Below are 20,000 nucleotides of genomic sequence, written 5' to 3'. Positions count from 1 at the left end.
AGAGGCTGTAGGGATGACCAGGGATGTTCTCTGTTTAGTGAGTTCACCAGATCAGAGGCAGTGGTGATGACCAGGGATGTTCTCTGTTTAGTGAGTCCTCCAGATCAGAGGCAGTAGAGATGACCTCCAGATCAGAGGCAGTAGAGATGACCAGGGATGTTCTCTGTTTAGTGAGTCCTCCAGATCAGAGGCAGTAGGGATGACCAGGGATGTTCTCTGTTTAGTGAGTCCTCCAGATCAGATCAGGCAGTAGACCAGATGACCAGGGATGTTCTCTGTTTAGTGAGTCCTCCAGATCAGAGGCAGTAGGGATGATGACCAGGGATGTTCTCTGTTTAGTGAGTCCTCCAGATCAGAGGCAGTAGGGATGACCAGGGATGTCTCTGTTTAGTGAGTCCTCCAGATCAGAGGCAGTAGGGACCAGGGATGTTCTCTGTTTAGTGAGTCCTCCAGATCAGAGGCAGTAGGATGACCAGGGATGTTCTCTGTTTAGTGAGTCCTCCAGATCAGAGGCAGTAGGGATGACCAGGGATGTTCTCTGTTTAGATCCTCCAGATGAGGCAGTACCAGGGATGTTCTCTGTTTAGTGAGTCTCCAGATCAGAGGCAGTAGGGATGACCTCTGTTTAGTGAGATATGATGTTCTCTGTTTAGTGATTTTACGGCTCTATGGGATCTGAGATATGAATATTTTACGGCTCTATGGGATCTGAGATATGAATAATTCCACTATGTTCTTAGCACTACATTGAGTCTTACTTACAGTAAGTCAAGGTATCCTGTGTAATCCTTTATGGTCGGTGAGCAGACCCCAGACCTCACAACCATAAAGGGCATAGGGTTATACAAGAATTTTTAGCCAGATCCTAATTGGTATGTTTAATTGTATGTTCTTATTGGTGGCATAGAAGACCCTTCTTGCCTTGTCTCTCAGCTCGTTCACAGCTTTGTGGAAGTTGCCTGTGGTGCTGATGTTTAGGCAGAGGTATGTATAGCATTCTGAGATTTACTGTCAGGGCCCAAGTCTGACAGAATCTGTGCAGAAGATCTAGGTGCTATCTTCTGATAGATCTTCCCCTATCTCTCTCTCTCTCTCTCTCTCTCTCTCTCTCTCTCTCTCTCTCTCTCTCTCTCTCTCTCTCTCTCTCTCTCTCTCTCTCTCTCTCTCTCTCTCCTCTCTCCCTCTCTCCCTCTCCCTCTATCTCCCTCTCTCCCTCCCTCCCTCTATCTCCCTCTCTCTCTCGCTTTCTCCCTCCCTCTCTCTTTCTCTCTATGTCTTTCTCAATATCCCCCAGTCACCTCCGTTAAGTTGTGTGTTAGGAGGTCAAGACAGGGAGGTCACTCTCCCCTCTCCCATGTGTTATTAAATAAAGGAGGTAAGTGCTTTCATGTTTTTAAGACCTCAGGGTAGCACGTCCACCCACTTGCTTCAGAGAACGAGAGAGAGAGGAAGAGAGAGAGGGAAAGAGACAGGGAAGGAGAGAGGGAGAGAGGGGCAGGGAGAGAGATAGATAGAAAGAAAAGCAGGGAGAGAGACAGGGAGTGAGAGAGGCAGGGAGAGATAGAGATAGGCAGGGAGAGAGATAGGGAGTGAGAGAGGCAGGGAGAGAGAGAGGCAGGGAGAGAGACAGGGAGTGGGAGAGGCAGGGAGAGAGAGGCGGGGAGAGAGAGAGGCAGGGAGAGAGACAGGGAGTGTGAGAGGCAGGGAGAGAGAGAGGCAGGGAGAGAAACAGGGAATGAGAGAGGCAGGGAGAGAGAGAGGCAGGGAGAGAGAGAGGCAGGGAGAGAGACAGGGAGTGAGAGAGGCAGGGAGAGAGAGAGGCAGGGAGAGAAACAGGGAGTGAGAGAGGCAGGGAGAGAGAGGCAGGGAGAGAGAAAGAGAAATAGAGAGGCAGGGAGAGAGACAGAGAGTGAGAAAGAGAGGCAAGGAGAGAGACAGGGAGATAGAGAGGTAGGGAGAGAGACAGGGAGTGGGAGAGGCAGGGGGAGAGACAGGGAGAGAGAGAGGCAGGGAGAGAGACAGCGAGTGAGAAAGAGAGAGGCAGGGAGAGAGACAGGGAGAGAGACAGGGAGAGAGAGAGGCAGGGAGAGAGACAGGGAGTGGGAGAGGCAGGGAGAGAGACAGGGAGTGAGAGAGAAAGACAGGGAGAGAGACAGGGAGGGAGAGAGACAGGGCGAGAGAGAAAGAGAGAGAGACAGGGACAGAGACAGGGAGAGAGAGAGGCTGGGAGACAGACAGGGCGAGAGAGAGAGAGACAGGGAGAGAGACAGAGAGAGAGACAGGGAGTGAGAAAGAGAGAGGCAGGGAGAGCTCTGGATAAGAGCGTCTGCTAAATGACTTAAATGTAATGTAAATGAGAGAGAGAGGCAGGGAGAGAGAGACAGGGAGAGAGAGAGGCAGGGAGAGAGAGACAGGGAGAGAGACAGGGAGTGAGAAAGAGAGAGGCAGGGAGAGAGACAGGGGAGGGGGACAGGGAGAGAGGCAGGGAGAGAGAGAGAGAGGGAGAGAGAGAGACAGAGAGAGAGAGAAACAGGGAGAGAGACAGGGAGTGAGAAAGAGAGGCAGGGAGAGAGAAAGAGTCATGGAGAGAGACAGGGAGTGAGAAAGAGAGGCAGGGAGAGAAAAAGCGTCATGGAGAGAGACAGGGAGTGAGAGAGGCAGGGAGAGAGACAGGGAGTGAGAAAGAGAGGCAGGGAGAGAGAAAGAGTCGTGGAGAGAGACAGGGAGTGAGAGAGGCAGGGAGAGAGACAGGGAGTGAGAAAGAGAGGCAGGGAAAGAGACAGGGAGAGAGAGAGGCAGGGAGAGAGACAGGGAGAGAGAGAGGCAGGGAGAGAGACAGGAAGAGAGAGAGGCAGGGAGAGAGACAGGAAGAGAGAGCGGCAGAATACCTGACCACTGTGACTGACCCAAAATTAAGGAAAGCTTTGACTATGTACAGACTCATTGAGCATAGCCTTGCTATTGAGAAAGGCCGCCGTAGGCAGACATGGCTCTGAAGAGAAGACAGGCTATGTGCTCACTGCCCACAAAATGAGGTGGAAACTGAGCTGCACTTCCTAACCTCCTGCCCAATGTATGACCATATTAGAGAGATATTTCCCCCAGATCACACAGATCCACAAAGAATTCGTAAACATATCCAATTTTGATGAACTCCCATATCTACTGGGTGAAATTCCACAGTGTGCCATCACAGTAGCAAGATTTGTGACCTGTTGCCACGAGAAAAGGGCAACCAGTGAAGAACAAACACCATTGTAAATACAACCCATATTTATGCTTATTTATTTTATCTTGTGTCCTTTAACTATTTGTACATTGTGTGTATATATATATATATATATATATATATATATATATATATATATATATATATATATATATATATATATATATATATATATATATATATATATATATAATATGACATTTGTAATGTCTTTACTGTTTTGAAACTGTTGTATGTGTAATGTTTACTGTTAATTTTTGTTGTTTTTCACTTTATATATTCACTTTGTATGTTGTCTACCTCACTTGTTTTGGCAATGTTAACACATGTTTCCCATGCCAATAAAGCCCTTGAATTGAATTGAATTGAGAGGCAGGGAGAGAGAGAGACAGGGAGAGAGAGACAGGGAGAGAGAGAGACAGGGAGAGAGAGAGACAGGGAGCGAGACAGGGAGAGAGACAGGAAGAGAGGGAGGCAGGGAGAGAGACAGGGAGAGAGACAGGGAGAGAGAGAGGGAGGGAGAGAGTCAGGGAGAGAGACAGTGAGAGAGAGAGGGAGGGAGAGAGTCAGGGAGAGAGACAGTGAGAGAGAGAGGGAGGGAGAGAGTCAGAGAGAGAGACAGGAAGAGAGAGAGGCAGGGAGAGAGACAGGAAGAGAGAGAGGCAGGGAGAGAGACAGGGAGAGAGAGAGACAGGGAGAGAGAGAGGCAGCAGGAGAGGGGGCATGTGGGGGTGGGAGGGGTGGAGTCAAAGTCTTAAAAATCCCATGAGGAAGTAATTACGCCATCCCCCCTGAATACACACACACACACACACACACACACACACACACACACACACACACACACACACACACACACACACACACACACACACACACACACACACACACACACACACACACACACACACACACTTTGAGTCAGTTGGAAGAATAAATAAATAAACTAAAGTGAGAGCGAGAACAATATCCCCATTTAGAACCCCCCCCAAATGAGTCCCATTCACGCCCACTCACCCCTATCCTAACCCACCCACTCACCCCTATCCTAACCCACCCACTCACCCCTATCCTAACCCACCCATTCACCCCTATCCTAACCCACCCACTCACCCCTATCCTAACCCACCCACTCACCCCTATCCTAACCCACCCACTCACCCCTATCCTAACCCACCCACTCACCCCTATCCTAACCCACCCACTCACCCCTATCCTAACCCACCCACTCACCCCTATCCTAACCCACCCACTCACCCCTATCCTAACCCACCCACTCACCCCTATCCTAACCCACCCACTCACCCCTATCCTAACCCACCCACCCACTCCTACCCACACACCCACCCCTATCCTAACCCACCCACTCACCCCTATCCTAACCCACCCACCCACTCCTATCCTAACCCACCCACCCACTCCTACCCACACACCCACCCCTATCCTAACCCACTCACCCCTATCCACACCCACTCACCCCTATCCTAACCCACCCACCCCTATCCTAACCCACCCACCCCTACCCACACACCCACCCCACCGCTATCCTAACCCACCCAAACCTACCCACACACCCACCCCACCCCTATCCTAACCCACCCACACCTACCCACACACCCACCCCACCCCTATCCTAACCCACCCACCCCTATCCTAACCCACCCACTCCTACCCACACACCCACCCCACCCCTATCCTAACCCACCCACCCGCCCCTATCCTATATTGTTTGGTTAAAAAGCCCTCCAACACACATGCCTACCCTAAAGCCCTCCAACACACATACTCTCCAACACACTCTCCTTCCATCTCCCTCTATCTCTCCCTCCCTCTAGCTCTCTCCCTCCCTCTCTCTATCTCCCTCCCTCCCTCCCCTATCTCTCTCTTTATCTCTCACTCCCCTTCTCTGTCTTTTCCCCCACCTCTCTTGATTAGGACATATACCTCCAACGATGCATTACTCATTGGTTGTGCTGGACTACGTGTGTGTGTGTGTGTGTGTGTGTGTGTGTGTGTGTGTGTGTGTGTGTGTGTGTGTGTGTGTGTGTGTGTGTGTGTGTGTGTGTGTGTGTGTGTGTGTGTGTGTGTGTGTGTGTGTGTGTGTGTTTGTGTGTTTCTGTGTGTGTGTGTGTGTGTGTGTGTGTGTGTGTGTGTGTGTGTGTGTGTGTGTGTGTGTGTGTGTGTGTGTGTGTGTGTGTGTGTGTGTGTGTGTGTGTGTGTGTTCCTGTTTGTGTGTGTGTGTGACATTGTGGCTGGGGCATGAGCAAGGCTAGGACAGAGCTGGGATAGAATGGGCTGGGCTGGGCTGGTGTGGGGCTTGGCTGTGTACTGGGCTGTGCAGAACTAGGGGTAGGATCTGTGTTTATATAGCCCAGGCAGACCCTCTCTCCGACCCATTCCCTCTCAGCCGGAGAACACAACTATACCAGGACCGATGCCAAGGGATTGCTCAGCATTTAACGAGAGAGAGACAGAGAGACAGAGACAGAGAGAGAGAGAGAGAGAGAGAGAGAGAGAGAGAGAGAGAGAGAGAGAGAGAGAGAGAGAGAGAGAGAGTGAGAGAGAGAGAGAGAGTGTGTGAGAGAGAGAGTGAGAGAGACAGAGAGAGAGAGACAAAGAGAGAGAGAGAAAGAGGAGAGGAGGGGAAACAGCTCTGACATATTTAACACAGACTCCCATTCTCAACATACTCACACACACTGAGACAGACAGCAGACAAAACTCACAGCACAGTCTCTGACAGGTAGGTAGACTTCAACACAGACAGACAGACTCTCTCTCTGAGACGGTCGGCAGGCAGCATGTTTCTGTGGTGGCTCCCCCAGGCAGTGTGTCTGGTGTCACTGACTCTTGGGTACGAGGACGATATCGAGGTGAACTATGGTGACAGTTACTACAACGAGATCACAGAGGGAGAGCCACTGGAGCGTAAGTCACGTGTGTGTGTGTGTGTGTGTGTGTGTGTGTGTGTGTGTGTGTGTGTGTGTGTGTGTGTGTGTGTGTGTGTGTGTGTGTGTGTGTGTGTGTGTGTGTGTGTGTGTGTGTGTGTGTGTGTGTGTGTGTGTGTGTGTGTGTGTGTGTGTGTGTGTGTGTGTGTGAACCAAGTTCTGAATGCTGAGTTAGTAATATATAGACTGTGTCTGGAACTCTCATATGGACACATTTTCAACGGGATTAACCCACCATTCTTTCTGTTTATGCTTTTGCCATGTCTTTGGTTCCTTAGCCTCTCATACTAGAATAGATAACATCTTCTATGTGTTAGGAGAGATAACATCTTCTATGTGATAGGAGAGATAACATCTTCTATGTGATAGGAGAGATAACATCTTCTATGTGTTAGGAGAGATAACATCTTCTATGTGATAGGAGAGATAACATCTTCAATGTGATAGGATAGATAACATCTTCTATGTGATAGGATAGATAACATCTTCAATGTGTTAGGAGAGATAACATCTTCTATGTGATAGGAGAGATAACATCGTCAACGTGTTAGGAGAGATAACATCTTCAATGTGATAGGAGAGATAACATCGTCAACGTGTTAGGAGAGATAACATCTTCTATGTGATAGGAGAGATAACATCTTCTATGTGTTAGGAGAGATAACATCTTCAATGTGATAGGAGAGATAACATCTTCAATGTGATAGGATATATAACATCTTCTATGTGATAGGAGAGATAACATCTTCAATGTGTCTTCTATGTGTTAGGAGAGATAACATATTCAATGTGATAGGAGAGATAACATCTTCAATGTGATAGGAGAGATAACATATTCTATGTGATAGGAGAGATAACATCTTCAATGTGATAGGAGAGATAACATCTTCAATGTGATAGGAGAGATAACATCTTCAATGTGATAGGATAGATAACATCTTCAATGTGATAGGAGAGATAACATCTTCAACGTGATAGGAGAGATAACATCGTCAACGTGTTAGGAGAGATAACATCTTCAATGCTGACCTGTGATGTTAATTTGTGGAACAACAAGTTGATCAAGAATTTGAACCGACTGAAACAATTAGGATTGAATGGAACATTAGTAAATTGACTAAGTTCAGTCACAGCCCAGTGAAAGCCAGTCGTGAGTGAATGAAGGTTTTAGTGTCAGGCTTGTTACTGACTTAAATCGGGCTGGTCAAGAAGTCCAGGGTTTGAGTTAGAGTACAGAAATCTGCACGTTCAAAACCAGTGGAGGCTGCTGAGGGGAGGACGACTCACAACAGTGGGCTGAAACAGAGTACATGGAATGGCAACAAACCATGGAAACCACAGACACCACGGAAACCATGGAAACCACGGAAACCACGGAAACCACGGAAACCACAGAAACCATGGAAACCACAGAAACCATGGAAACCACAGAAACCATGGAAACCTTGTGTTTGATGTATTTGATACCATTCCACTCATTCCCGTCCAGCCATTACCACGAGCCTGTCCTCCCCAATTAACGGTGCCACCAACCTCCTGTGTTCAAAACGCAGAGCATTAAAAAAAAACTATTTTGAGTTTTCAACCATTTTTACCTTTTATATTAAAAGGAAACAAAGTTGTTTTTCTTCAGTAGAGTGATATGAGGCGGGCATCTCTAGTTTTTCATCACACAAAATAAATTCATATTTTACTTGAAGTTAATCTTGCATTTTTAACTTGCTAAAAAAAACTACAGGAGAAAAGTTACCATCGCGTCTTCCTCTGCAATCAATCACGTCGCTGTCTGCTGACCTATAACGCCTGGTCTTGAATACGGTGGAATTTGATTGGTTTTACAAGAGCAAAGATTTCTCATCCGAGTGGAGAGGTGCAACTGAAGCCCAAAATGTGTCTGAAGCCGAGCAGAAATTACAATCGGTTTTCGATCTGCATTTACAAAACACAGCAAGATATCTTTCCTGCGTTATATTATTCTTTTTTCTTTTTTTAATTGCGTTAAAAAACAGAATTATGCTTCAAGGCAGTCCCTGGAAGTCTATTTAATAGGTATGATCATCAGGCCTATGTATGGCTGGGTTCAGTCAGTGTGTGTACAGATATCATACTAAAAGAGTTTGATTTTAGAATCATTGTGGATACGTTCTGCTTGTGTGGGTTGTAAAAGTCTGTCTAGATGTACTCTGTCCAGTGTTGCTCTTTGTCAAGTTATTTATCTCTGGATAGGAAGTACTAAGAGTGTAATCTTAGAGAGTGTGAGCACTGACTGTGTTAGTGTGTCAGAGTTGGCTGAGCACATCTGGACATGTTCTCCTCTCTTCTCCTTTCTTCTCCTTTCTTCTCCTTTCTTCTCCTCTCTTCTCCTTTCTTCTCCTCTCTTCTCCTTTCTTCTCCTTTCTTCTACTCTCTTCTCCTTTCTTCTCCTCTCTTCTACTCTCTTCTCCTCTCTTCTCCTCTCTTCTCCTTTCTTCTCCTCTCTTCTCCTTTCTTCTACTCTCTTCTCCTCTCTTCTCCTCTCTTCTCCTTTCTTCTCCTCTCTTCTCCTCTCTTCTCCTTTCTTCTACTCTCTTCTCCTCTCTTCTCCTCTCTTCTACTCTCTTCTCCTCTCTTCTCCTCTCTTCTACTCTCTTCTCCTTTCTTCTCCTCTCTTCTCCTCTCTTCTCCTTTCTTCTACTCTCTTCTCCTCTCTTCTCCTCTCTTCTCCTCTCTTCTCCTTTCTTCTACTCTCTTCTCCTCTCTTCTACTCTCTTCTCCTCTCTTCTCCTCTCTTCTCCTCTCTTCTCCTCTCTTCTCCTTTCTTCTCCTCTCTTCTCCTCTCTTCTCCTTTCTTCTACTCTTTCTACTCTCTTCTCCTCTCTTCTCCTTTCTTCTCCTCTCTTCTCCTCGCTTCTCCTTTCTTCTACTCTCTTCTCCTCTCTTCTACTCTCTTCTCCTCTCTTCTCCTTTCTTCTCCTCTCTTCTCCTTTCTTCTCCTTGCTTGTCATCTCTTCTCCTTTCTTCTCTCTCTTCTCATATCTTCTCATTTCTTCTCCTCTCTTCTCCTTTCTTCTCCTTTCTTCTCCTCTCTTCTCCTTTCTTCTCCTCTCTTCTCCTTTCTTCTCCTCTCTTCTCCTTTCTTCTCCTTTCTTCTCCTCTCTTCTCCTCTCTTCTCCTTTCTTCTCCTCTCTTCTCTTCTCTTCTCTTCTCTTCTCCTCTCTTCTCCTCTCTTCTCTTCTCCTTTCTTCTCCTTTCTTCTCCTCTCTTCTCCTTTCTTCTCCTTCCTTCTCCTCTCTTCTCTTCTCTTCTCTTTTCTTCTCATTTCTTCTCCTCTCTTCTATCTCTTCTCCTCTCTTCTCCTTTCTTCTCCTCTCTTCTCCTCTCTTCTCATTTCTTCTCTCTCTTCTCCTCTCTTCTCTCTCTTCTCCTTTCTTCTCCTCTCTTCTCCTCTCTTCTACTCTCTTCTCCTCTCTTCTACTCTCTTCTCCTCTTTCTCCTTTCTTCTCCTCTCTTCTCCTCTCTTCTCCTCTCTTCTCCTTTCTTCTACTCTCTTCTCCTCTCTTCTCTCTCTTCTCCTCTCTTCTACTCTCTTCTCCTCTCTTCTACTCTCTTCTCCTCTCTTCTCCTTTCTTCTCCTCTCTTCTCCTCTCTTCTCCTTTCTTCTACTCTCTTCTCCTCTCTTCTCCTCTCTTCTCCTCTCTTCTCCTTTCTTCTACTCTCTTCTCCTCTCTTCTCCTCTCTTCTCCTTTCTTCTCCTCTCTTCTCCTTTCTTCTCCTTGCTTCTCATCTCTTCTCCTTTCTTCTCCTCTCTTCTCCTTTCTTCTCCTTTCTTCTCCTCTCTTCTCCTTTCTTCTCCTCTCTTCTCCTTTCTTCTCCTCTCTTCTCCTTTCTTCTCCTTTCTTCTCCTCTCTTCTCCTTTCTTCTCCTCTCTTCTCTTCTCTTCTCCTCTCTTCTCCTCTCTTCTCTTCTCCTTTCTTCTCCTTTCTTCTCCTCTCTTCTCCTTTCTTCTCCTTCCTTCTCCTCTCTTCTCTTCTCCTTTCTTCTCCTTTCTTCTCAGCTCCTCTCCTTTCTTCTCATCTCTTCTCCTTTCTTCACCACTCCTCTCTTCTCCTTTCTTCTCCTCTCTTCTCCTTTCTTCTCCTCTCTTCTCCTCTATTCTCCTTTCTTCTCCTCTCTTCTCCTTTCTTCTCCTCTCCTCTCCTTTCTTCTCCTTTCTTCTCTTCTCTTCTCCTTTCTTCTCCTCTCTTCTCCTTTCTTCTCCTCTCTTCTCCTTTCTTCTCCTCTCCTCTCCTTTCTTCTCATCTCTTCTCCTTTCTTCACCTCTCCTCTCTTCTCCTCTCTTCTCCTTTCTTCTCCTCTCTTCTCCTTTCTTCACCTCTCCTCTTCTCTTCTCCTCTCTTCTCCTCTCTTCTCATTTCTTCACCTCTCCTCTCTTCTCCTTTCTTCTCCTCTCTTCTCCTTTCTTCTCCTCTCTTCTAATCTCTTCTCCTTTCTTCACCTCTCCTCTCTTCTCCTCTCTTCTCCTCTCTTATCCTTTCTTCTCCTCTCTTCTCCTTTCTTCACCTCTCCTCTCTTCTCTTCTCCTCTCTTCTCCTCTCTTCTCCTCTCTTCTCCTTTCTTCTCATCTCTTCTCCTTTCTTCACCTCTCCTCTCTTCTCTTCTCCTCTTCTCATTTCTTCACCTCTCCTCGCTTCTCCTTTCTTCTCCTCTCTTCTCCTCTCTTCTCCTTTCTTCTCCTCTCTTCTCCTCTCCTCTCCTCTCTTCTAATCTCTTCTCCTTTCTTCACCTCTCCTCTCTTCTCCTCTCTTCTCCTCTCTTCTCCTTTCTTCACCTCTCCTTTCTTCTCCTCTCTTCTCCTTTCTTCTCCTCTCTTCTCTTCCCTCTCACCTCTCTCTTACCTGCCAGAGGGTACATTGAGTAAGTACAGTTCATAGATAATGTAAATAATCTGGAGCAGTGTTTACTGAATGGTGAGTCACTTCCAATTCAGGTGCTCTGAAATGTCCAAAAGCTTGCGGCTGGGTAATGAAGCAACAGACGTTTTGAAATCACTGCTCTACCTCTGTTAGCAGAGTCTATCTCCAGTAGTTGTGGCTTAGGGACTGTTCCTCAGTGTGCTCTGTCAGTGTTGGCTGTGAAAGTCTGGGCAGAGAGTAAGTTAAGCGAGAGGAGCCCGGGCCTTTTATCCTCCTATTGAGAACTGATCATTATGAATAACTGGTCGTTGATCAAAGAAATACTATTTAATTGGGGAATTGTTCTCTCAGCTGGTTTGGAAGGTAGGATCCTTGGTGTGTGTGTGTGTGTGTGTGTGTGTGTGTGTGTGTGTGTGTGTGTGTGTGTGTGTGTGTGTGTGTGTGTGTGTGTGTGTGTGTGTGTGTGTGTGTGTGTGTGTGTGTGTGTGTGTGTGTGTGTGTGTGCGTGCGCGTGCGTGTGCGTGTGCGTGTATGGTTCGTACTCTAACAGAAAACCATTACCAACAGTACATTTGCTCGGGTCAATTTGTAATGTGACTTTACATTATTAAAGATGGAGCAGCCCAAAAAACCCTGGTGAGTAACATCACACATTACCGTACCAGAGGGAGAGACCGAGACAATGACTCAAACTGCCAGGACACAGTAAGAAAAAGAGAGGGAGAGATAGAGAACGAGACGTGTAGAGATGGGAAGAGAGATAGAGATAGAGAACGAGACGTGTAGAGACGGGAAGAGAGGGAGAGATAGAGAACGAGACGTGTAGAGATGGGAAGAGAGGGAGAGATAGAGAACGAGACGTGTAGAGACAGGAAGAGAGGGAGAGATAGAGAACGAGACGTGTAGAGACGGGAAGAGAGATAGAGATAGAGAACGAGACGTGTAGAGACAGGAAGAGAGATAGAGATAGAGAACGAGACGTGTAGAGACGGGAAGAGAGGGAGAGATAGAGAACGAGACGTGTAGAGATGGGAAGAGAGGGAGAGATAGAGAACGAGACGTGTAGAGACGGGAAGAGAGGGAGAGATAGAGAACGAGACGTGTAGAGACGTGAAGAGAGGGAGAGATAGAGAACGAGACGTGTAGAGATAGAGAACAAGACGTGTAGAGACGGGAAGAGAGGGAGAGATAGAGAACGAGACGTGTAGAGATAGAGAACGAGACGTGTGGAGACGGGAAGAGAGGGAGAGATAGAGAACGAGACGTGTAGAGACGTGAAGAGAGATAGAGATAGAGAAGGAGACGTGTAGAGACGGGAAGAGAGATAGAGATAGAGAACGATATGTGTAGAGATAGAGAACGAGACGTGTAGAGACGGGAAGAGAGATAGAGATAGAGAACGAGACGTGTAGAGACGGGAAGAGAGATAGAGGTAGAGAACGAGACGTGTAGAGACGGGAAGAGAGGGAGAGATAGAGAACGAGATGTGTAGAGAAGGGAAGAGAGGGAGAGATAGAGAACAAGACGTGTAGAGATGGGAAGAGAGGGTGAGATAGAGAACAAGACGTGTAGAGATAGAGAACGAGACGTGTAGAGACGTGAAGAGAGGGAGAGATAGAGAACGAGACGTGTAGAGACGGGAAGAGAGGGAGAGATAGAGAACGAGACGTGTAGAGATAGAGAACGAGACGTGTAGAGACGGGAAGAGAGGGAGAGATAGAGATCGAGACGTGTAGAGAGGGAAGAGAGGGAGAGATAGAGAACGATACGTGTAGAGATAGAGAACGAGACGTGTAGAGATGGGAAGAGAGGGAGAGATAGAGATCGAGACGTGTAGAGACGGGAAGAGAGGGAGAGATAGAAATCGAGACGTGTAGAGAGGGAAGAGAGGGAGAGATAGAGAACGAGACGTGTAGAGATAGAGAACGAGACGTGTAGAGACGGGAAGAGAGGGAGAGATAGAGAACGAGACGTGTAGAGATAGAGAACGAGACGTGTAGAGACGGGAAGAGAGGGAGAGATAGAGAACGAGCCGTGTAGAGACGGGAAGAGAGGGAGAGATAGAGAACGAGACGTGTAGAGATAGAGAACGAGACGTGTAGAGACGGGAAGAGAGGGAGAGATAGAGATCGAGACGTGTAGAGAGGGAAGAGAGGGAGAGATAGAGAACGAGACGTGTAGAGATAGAGAACGAGACGTGTAGAGATGGGAAGAGAGGGAGAGATAGAGATCGAGACGTGTAGAGACGGGAAGAGAGGGAGAGATAGAGAACGAGACGTGTAGAGATAGAGAACGAGACGTGTAGAGACGGGAAGAGAGGGAGAGATAGAGATCGAGACGTGTAGAGAGGGAAGAGAGGGAGAGATAGAGATCGAGACGTGTTGAGAGGGAAGAGAGGGAGAGATAGAGATCGAGACGTGTAGAGAGGGAAGAGAGGGAGAGATAGATTGATACTGTTTCAAGCCAAGAAAAGGATCATCTGAGACAGAGATGGACAGTTGTCAGGAGAAAGGATGGAGATCTCCATGTTTACTTCAAATGTACGAATACAAGCCATCTAACATACAAGCCTGTCTCCTCCACCCCACATCTCCTCCCCTCTCTCTCTCTCTCCCTTCCCCATTCCTCTCTCTCTCTCTCTCTCTCTCTCTCTCTCACACACACTCTCTCTCTCTCTCCTCTCATTCTCTCTCTCTCTCTCTCTCTCTCTCTCTCTCTCTCTCTCTCTCTCTCTCTCTCTCTCTCTCTCTCTCTCTCTCTCTCTCTCTCTCTCTCTCTCTCTCTCTCTCTCTCTCTCTTTCTCTCCTCCCTTCCCCATTCCTCTCTCTCTCACTCTCTCTCTCACACACACTCTCTCTCTCTCTCTCTCTCTCTCTCTCTCTCTCTCTCTCTCTCTCTCTCTCTCTCTCTCTCTCTCTCTCTCTCTTTCCCTCTCTCCAGCCACGGCTATCCCAACCCAAGCCCCCTGTAAGGTTACAGAGATGAGTAAATGGGACAAGCTCTTCTCCATGCTGGAGAACTCTCAGATGAGGGAGAACATGCTTCTGCAGTACTCCGATGACATCATCAAGGTGGAGTTGGGGTTGCTGCGTGGAGAAATGCTAAGGTTGGTATATATATAAACACTGGGGCAAAAAAGTATTTAGTCAGCCACCAATTGTGTAAGTTCCCCCACTTAAAAAGATGAGAGAGGCCTGTAATTTTCATCATAGGTACACTTCAACTATCACAGACAAAATGAGAAGAAAAAAAATCCAGAAAATCACATTGTAGGATTTTTAATGAATTTATTTGCAAATTATGGTGGAAAATAAGTATTTGGTCACCTACAAACAAGCAAGATTTCTGGCTCCCACAGACCTGTAACTTCTTCTTTAAGAGGCTCCTCTGTCCTCCACTCGTTACCTGTATACCTGTATTAATGGCACCTGTATAAAATGCATATAGGTTGGTATATAAGGTGAATGCACCAATTTGTAAGTCGCTCTGGATAAGAGCGTCTGCTAAATGACTTAAATGTAAATGTAAATATATATAGGCTCTTCCAATAATAATCATATAGCTTTTATTTGTCCTATTTCTCACCTGTACAAGCGTGTATTCATTGGAAATGTGTTTTTTTGTTGCATATCCCACTCTACCTGAGACACCTTCGGAGAGTAGGATCACAGCTAGGGTCAAAGGTGACCTTGGAACAATTAAGGTTCAGTGTCTTGCTCAAGGGCACATCAACAGACTTTCACCTGGTCGGTTCTGGGATTAGAACCACTAGTCTACCAGCCACCAACTAATATACAAGCACTATGTGGAAAAAGCACCCAATTGTCATACTTGAGTAAAAGTAAAGATACCTTAATAGAAAATGACTCAAGTAAAAGTGAAGGACACCCAGTAAAATACTACTTGAGTAAAAGTCTAAAAGTATTTGGTTTAAAATATACAAGTACTAGTACCCACTCAGGGCTCCTGGGTGGCGCAGCGGCCTAAGGATCTGCATCCCAGAGCAAGAGGCGTCACTGCAGTCAAATCAAATCAAAGTTTATTTGTCACGTGCGCCGAATACAACAGGTGTAGTAGACCTTACAGTGAAATGCTTCCTTACAGGTTATCTCCAATAGTGCAAAAAGGTATTAGGTGAACAATAGGTAAGTAAAGAAATAAAACAACAGTAAAAAGACAGGATATATACAGTAGAGAGGCTATATACAGTAGAGAGGCTATATACAGTAGAGAGGCTATATACAGTAGTGAGGCTATATACAGTAGAGAGGCTATATACAGTAGAGAGGCTATATACAGTAGAGAGGCTATATACAGTAGAGAGGTTATATACAGTAGAGAGGCTATATACAGTAGAGAGGCTATATACAGTAGAGAGGCTATATACAGTAGAGAGGTTATATACAATAGAGAGGCTATATACAGTAGAGAGGCTATATACAGTAGAGAGGCTATATACAGTAGAGAGGCTCTATACAGTAGAGAGGCTATATACAGTAGAGAGGCTATAAACAGTAGAGAGGCTATATACAGTAGAGAGGCTATATACAGTAGAGAGGCTCTATACAGTAGAGTAGGCTATATACAGTAGAGAGGCTATAAACAGTAGAGAGGCTATATACAGTAGAGAGGCTATATACAGTAGAGAGGCTATATACAGTAGAGAGGCTATATACAGTAGAGAGGTTATATACAGTAGAGAGGCTATATACAGTAGAGAGGCTATATACAGTAGAGAGGCTATATACAGTAGAGAGGTTATATACAATAGAGAGGCTATATACAGTAGAGAGGCTATATACAGTAGAGAGGCTATATACAGTAGAGAGGCTCTATACAGTAGAGAGGCTATATACAGTAGAGAGGCTATAAACAGTAGAGAGGCTATATACAGTAGAGAGGCTATATACAGTAGAGAGGCTATAAACAGTAGAGAGGCTATATACAGTAGAGAGGCTATATACAGTAGAGAGGCTATATACAGTAGAGAGGCTATATACAGTAGAGAGGCTCTATACAGTAGAGAGGCTATATACAGTAGAGAGGCTATATAACAGTAGAGAGGCTATATACAGTAGAGAGGCTATATACAGTAGAGAGGCTATATACAGTAGAGAGGCTATATACAGTAGAGGGGCTATATACAGTAGAGAGGCTATATACAGTAGAGAGGCTATATACAGTAGAGAGGCTATATACAGTAGAGAGGATATATATAGTAGAGGCTCTATACAGTAGAGAGGCTATATACAGTAGAGATACTATATACAGTAGAGAGGATATATACAGTAGAGAGGCTCTATACAGTAGAGAGACTATATACAGTAGAGAGGCTATATACAGTAGCGAGGCTATATACAGTAGTGAGGCTATATACAGTAGAGAGGCTATATACAGTAGTGAGACTATATACAGTAGAGAGGTTATATACAGTAGAGAGGCTATATACAGTAGAGAGGCTATATACAGTAGAGAGGCTATATACAGTAGAGAGGCTATATACATTAGCGAGGCTATATACAGTAGAGGCTATATACAGTAGTGAGGCTATATACAGTAGAGAGGCTATATACATTAGCGAGGCTATATACAGTAGAGAGGCTATATACAGTAGAGAGGCTCTATACAGTAGAGAGGCTATATACAGTAGAGAGGCTCTATACAGTAGCGAGGCTATATACAGTAGAGAGGCTCTATACAGTAGAGAGGCTCTATACAGTAGCGAGGTTATATACAGTAGAGAGGCTCTATACAGTAGAGAGGCTCTATACAGTAGCGAGGCTATAAAGTAGTGAGGCTACATACAGACACCGGTTAGTCAGGCTGATTGAGGTAGTATGTACATGTAGGTATCGTTAAAGTAACTATGTATATATGATGAACAGAGAGTAGCAGTTGTGTAAAAGAGGGGTTGGGGGATGGTGGGTGGTGGGAAACAATGCAGAAAGCCTAGTTATCCAATGTGCGGGAGCACTGGTTGGTCGGGCCAATTGAGGTAGTATGTACATGAATGTATAGTTAAAGTGAGTAGCAGAGAGTAGCAGCAGCATAAATGAGGGGTGGGGGGGGGACACACAATGCAAATAGTCCGGGTAGCCATTTGGTTACCTGTTCAGGAGTCTTATGGCTTGAGGGTAAAAACTGTTGAGAAGCCTTTTTGTCCTAGACTTGGCGCTCCGGTACCGCTTGCCATGCGGTAGTAGAGAGAACAGTCTACTGGGGTGGCTGTGGTCTTTGACAATTAGGGCCTTCCTCTGACATCGTCTGGTGTAGAGGTCCTGGATGGCAGGCAGCTTTGCCCCAGTGATGTACTGGGCCGTACGCACTACCCTGTGTAGTGCATTGCGGTCGGAGGCCAAGCAATTTCCGTACCAGGCAGTGATGCAACCAGTCAGGATGCTCTCGATGGTGCAGCTGTAGAACATTTTGAGGATCTCAGGACCCATGCCAAATCTTTTTAGTTTCCTGAGGGGGAATAGGCTTTGTTGTGCCCTCTTCACAACTGTCTTGGTGTGTTTGGACCATTCTAGTTTCTTGGTGATGTGGACACCAAGGAACTTGAAGTTCTCAACCTGCTCCACTACAGCCCCGCCGATGAGAATGGGGGCGTACTCGGTCCTCCTTTTCCTGTTGTCCACAATCATCTCCTTGGTCTTGGTTACGTTGAGGGATAAGTTGTTACTCTGGCACCACCGGGCCAGGTCTCTGACCTCCTCCCTATAGGCTGTCTCGTCGTTGTCGGTGATCAGGCCTACCACTGTTGTGTCATCTGCAAACTTAATGATTGTGTTGGGATGGTGTTGGAGTCATGTCTGGCAATGCAGTCGTGGATGAACACGGAGTACAGGAGGGGACAGAGCACGCACCCCTGAGGGGCTCCAGTGTTGAGGATCAGCGTGGCTGATGTGTTGCTACTTACCCTCCTCACCACCTGGGGGCGGCCGGTCAGGAAGTCCAGGATCCAGTTTCAGAGGGAGGTGTTTAGTCCCTGGTTCGAAACCAGGCTGAGTCGCATCCGGCCGTGATTGGGAGTCCCATAGGTCGGCACATAATTGGACCAGCGTCGTCCGGGTTTGGCCGGGGTAGGCCGTCATTGTAAATAAGAATTTGTTCATTACTGACTTGCCTAGTTAAATAAAGGTTAACATAAAAATTATTAAGCATCAAAAGTAAAAGTATAAATCATTTCAAATTCCTTCTATCAAGCAAACCAGTGAGTCCTCCAGATCAGAGGCAGTAGGGATGATCAGGGATGTTCTCTGTTTAGTGAGGCCTCCAGATCAGAGGCAGTAGGGATGACCAGGGATGTTCTCTGTTTAGTGAGTCCTCCAGATCAGAGGCAGTAGGGATGACCAGGGATGTTCTCTGTTTAGTGAGTCCTCCAGATCAGAGGCTGTAGGGATGACCAGGGATGTTCTCTGTTTAGTGAGTCCTCCAGATCAGAGGCTGTAGGGATGACCAGGGATGTTCTCTGTTTAGTGAGGCCTCCAGATCAGAGGCAGTAGGGATGACCAGGGATATCCTCTGTTTAGTGAGTCCTCCAGATCAGAGGCAGTAGATGACCAGGGATGTTCTATTGATTAGTGAGTGAATTGGACCATGTTCCTGTTCTGCTAAGCATTCTAAATGTAATAAGTACTTTTCGATCTTTACCAAACCACCAAACCCAAATCGATCTTTACCAAACCATCAATCCTAAATCGACCTTGACCAAACCACAAATCCCAAATCAACCTTTACCAATACCAAATCAACCTTTACAATCCTAAATCGACCTTTGCCAAACCACCAATTCCAAATCAATCCCCTAAATTCTGTGCACCTGTGTATATCTGAAAGAAGTCCTTGTGTAATGTAGCCTACTTCCTGGTCTCTGATGTAATCCTTCTCTAATCCCTCTTCTCCTGACCCCAGGTTCGTGGCTCAGTACGGAGGGGCCTGTGGCGTTGCGGTGGAGACTGCTGGACGGAGGATGTCTATGCAGATGGAAGCTCGACTCAAGGAGAGCCTGGAGCATCTCAGGCAAGATCGGAGCATTGCTGCTGGGAAATCTGCAGGTAATTCTGGGAATAGCCACCAGGAGACGCTGTTACAGCAGCTCCTCAACGCGGCGCGGACACAGGCTTCCCGACTCGTCAAGCTAGAAAATATCTGCCTGAGTAATCCAGGACCCATAACGCCACCAGAGGCAAAGGGGGAAGACCTGCAGCAGGATTTGGTGCCAGCAGAGATGCTGGTTGCCCTGGTGACAGAGCTGGCGAAGACGAGGGCAGTTCTGGAACTAACGTTCAAGTCGGCACAGCAACGACACCTGCCCGCAGGTGAGAACACCTCTTCCTGTGTCACTATCTATACATCCTACCATCCTTTACATCACTTCTCAATCAGGGGTGCTACTTTCCACAGGGGCTACTTGACCCAATCAGGGGTCCTACTTTCCACAGGGGGTACTTTACCCAATCAGGGGTGCTACTTTCCACAGGGGATATTTGACCCAATCAGGGGTGCTACTTTCCACAGGGGATATTTGACCCAATCAGGGGTGCTACTTTCCACAGGGGGTACTTTACCCAATCAGGGGTGCTACTTTCCACAGGGGATATTTGACCCAATCAGGGGTGCTACTTTCCACACGGGGTACTTGACCCAACCAGGGGTGCTACTTGACCCAACCAGTGGGTGCTAGTACTTGGCCTATGCTCAGGGGGTACTTGGCCCAACCTGTCGATGACCGGCTCCCTCCTAGTCAGGTTATATTGATGACTGGCTCCCTCTAGTCAGGTTAGTACTTGGCCTATGCTCAGGGGGTACTTGGCCCAACCAGGGGGAACTAGTACTTGGCCTATGCTCAAGGGGTACTTGGCCCAACCTGTCGATGACCGGCTCCCTCCTAGTCAGGTTATATTGATGACTGGCTCCCTCTAGTCAGGT

The 20,000-nt window shown here is 46.6% G+C and overlaps 2 protein-coding genes across 2 annotated transcripts in view; one reads left to right on the top strand and one right to left on the bottom strand.

Moving 5' to 3' along the window:
• LOC124004959 (ventricular zone-expressed PH domain-containing protein-like) overlaps positions 1-20,000 on the bottom strand; it is a 238,792-nt gene that overhangs the window by 132,182 nt on the left and 86,610 nt on the right. The window lies entirely within an intron of this gene.
• The window catches only part of LOC124005151 (pentraxin-related protein PTX3-like), a 26,138-nt gene continuing 11,756 nt past the window's right edge, over positions 5,619-20,000 (top strand). Inside the window, exons 1-3 of the mRNA XM_046314137.1 lie at positions 5,619-6,157; positions 14,010-14,175; positions 18,984-19,390. Of these exons, the coding sequence (XP_046170093.1) occupies positions 6,031-6,157; positions 14,010-14,175; positions 18,984-19,390 (700 nt within the window). The 5' untranslated portion in view covers positions 5,619-6,030. The remainder of the gene's footprint in view (positions 6,158-14,009; positions 14,176-18,983; positions 19,391-20,000) is intronic.

The sequence above is a fragment of the Oncorhynchus gorbuscha genome, linkage group LG19 (genome assembly GCF_021184085.1).
Source record: "Oncorhynchus gorbuscha isolate QuinsamMale2020 ecotype Even-year linkage group LG19, OgorEven_v1.0, whole genome shotgun sequence".
Lineage (NCBI taxonomy): Eukaryota > Metazoa > Chordata > Actinopteri > Salmoniformes > Salmonidae > Oncorhynchus > Oncorhynchus gorbuscha.
The sequence above is the reverse complement of the archived record's forward strand: the minus strand, read 5'-3'. Positions and strand labels throughout refer to the sequence as shown.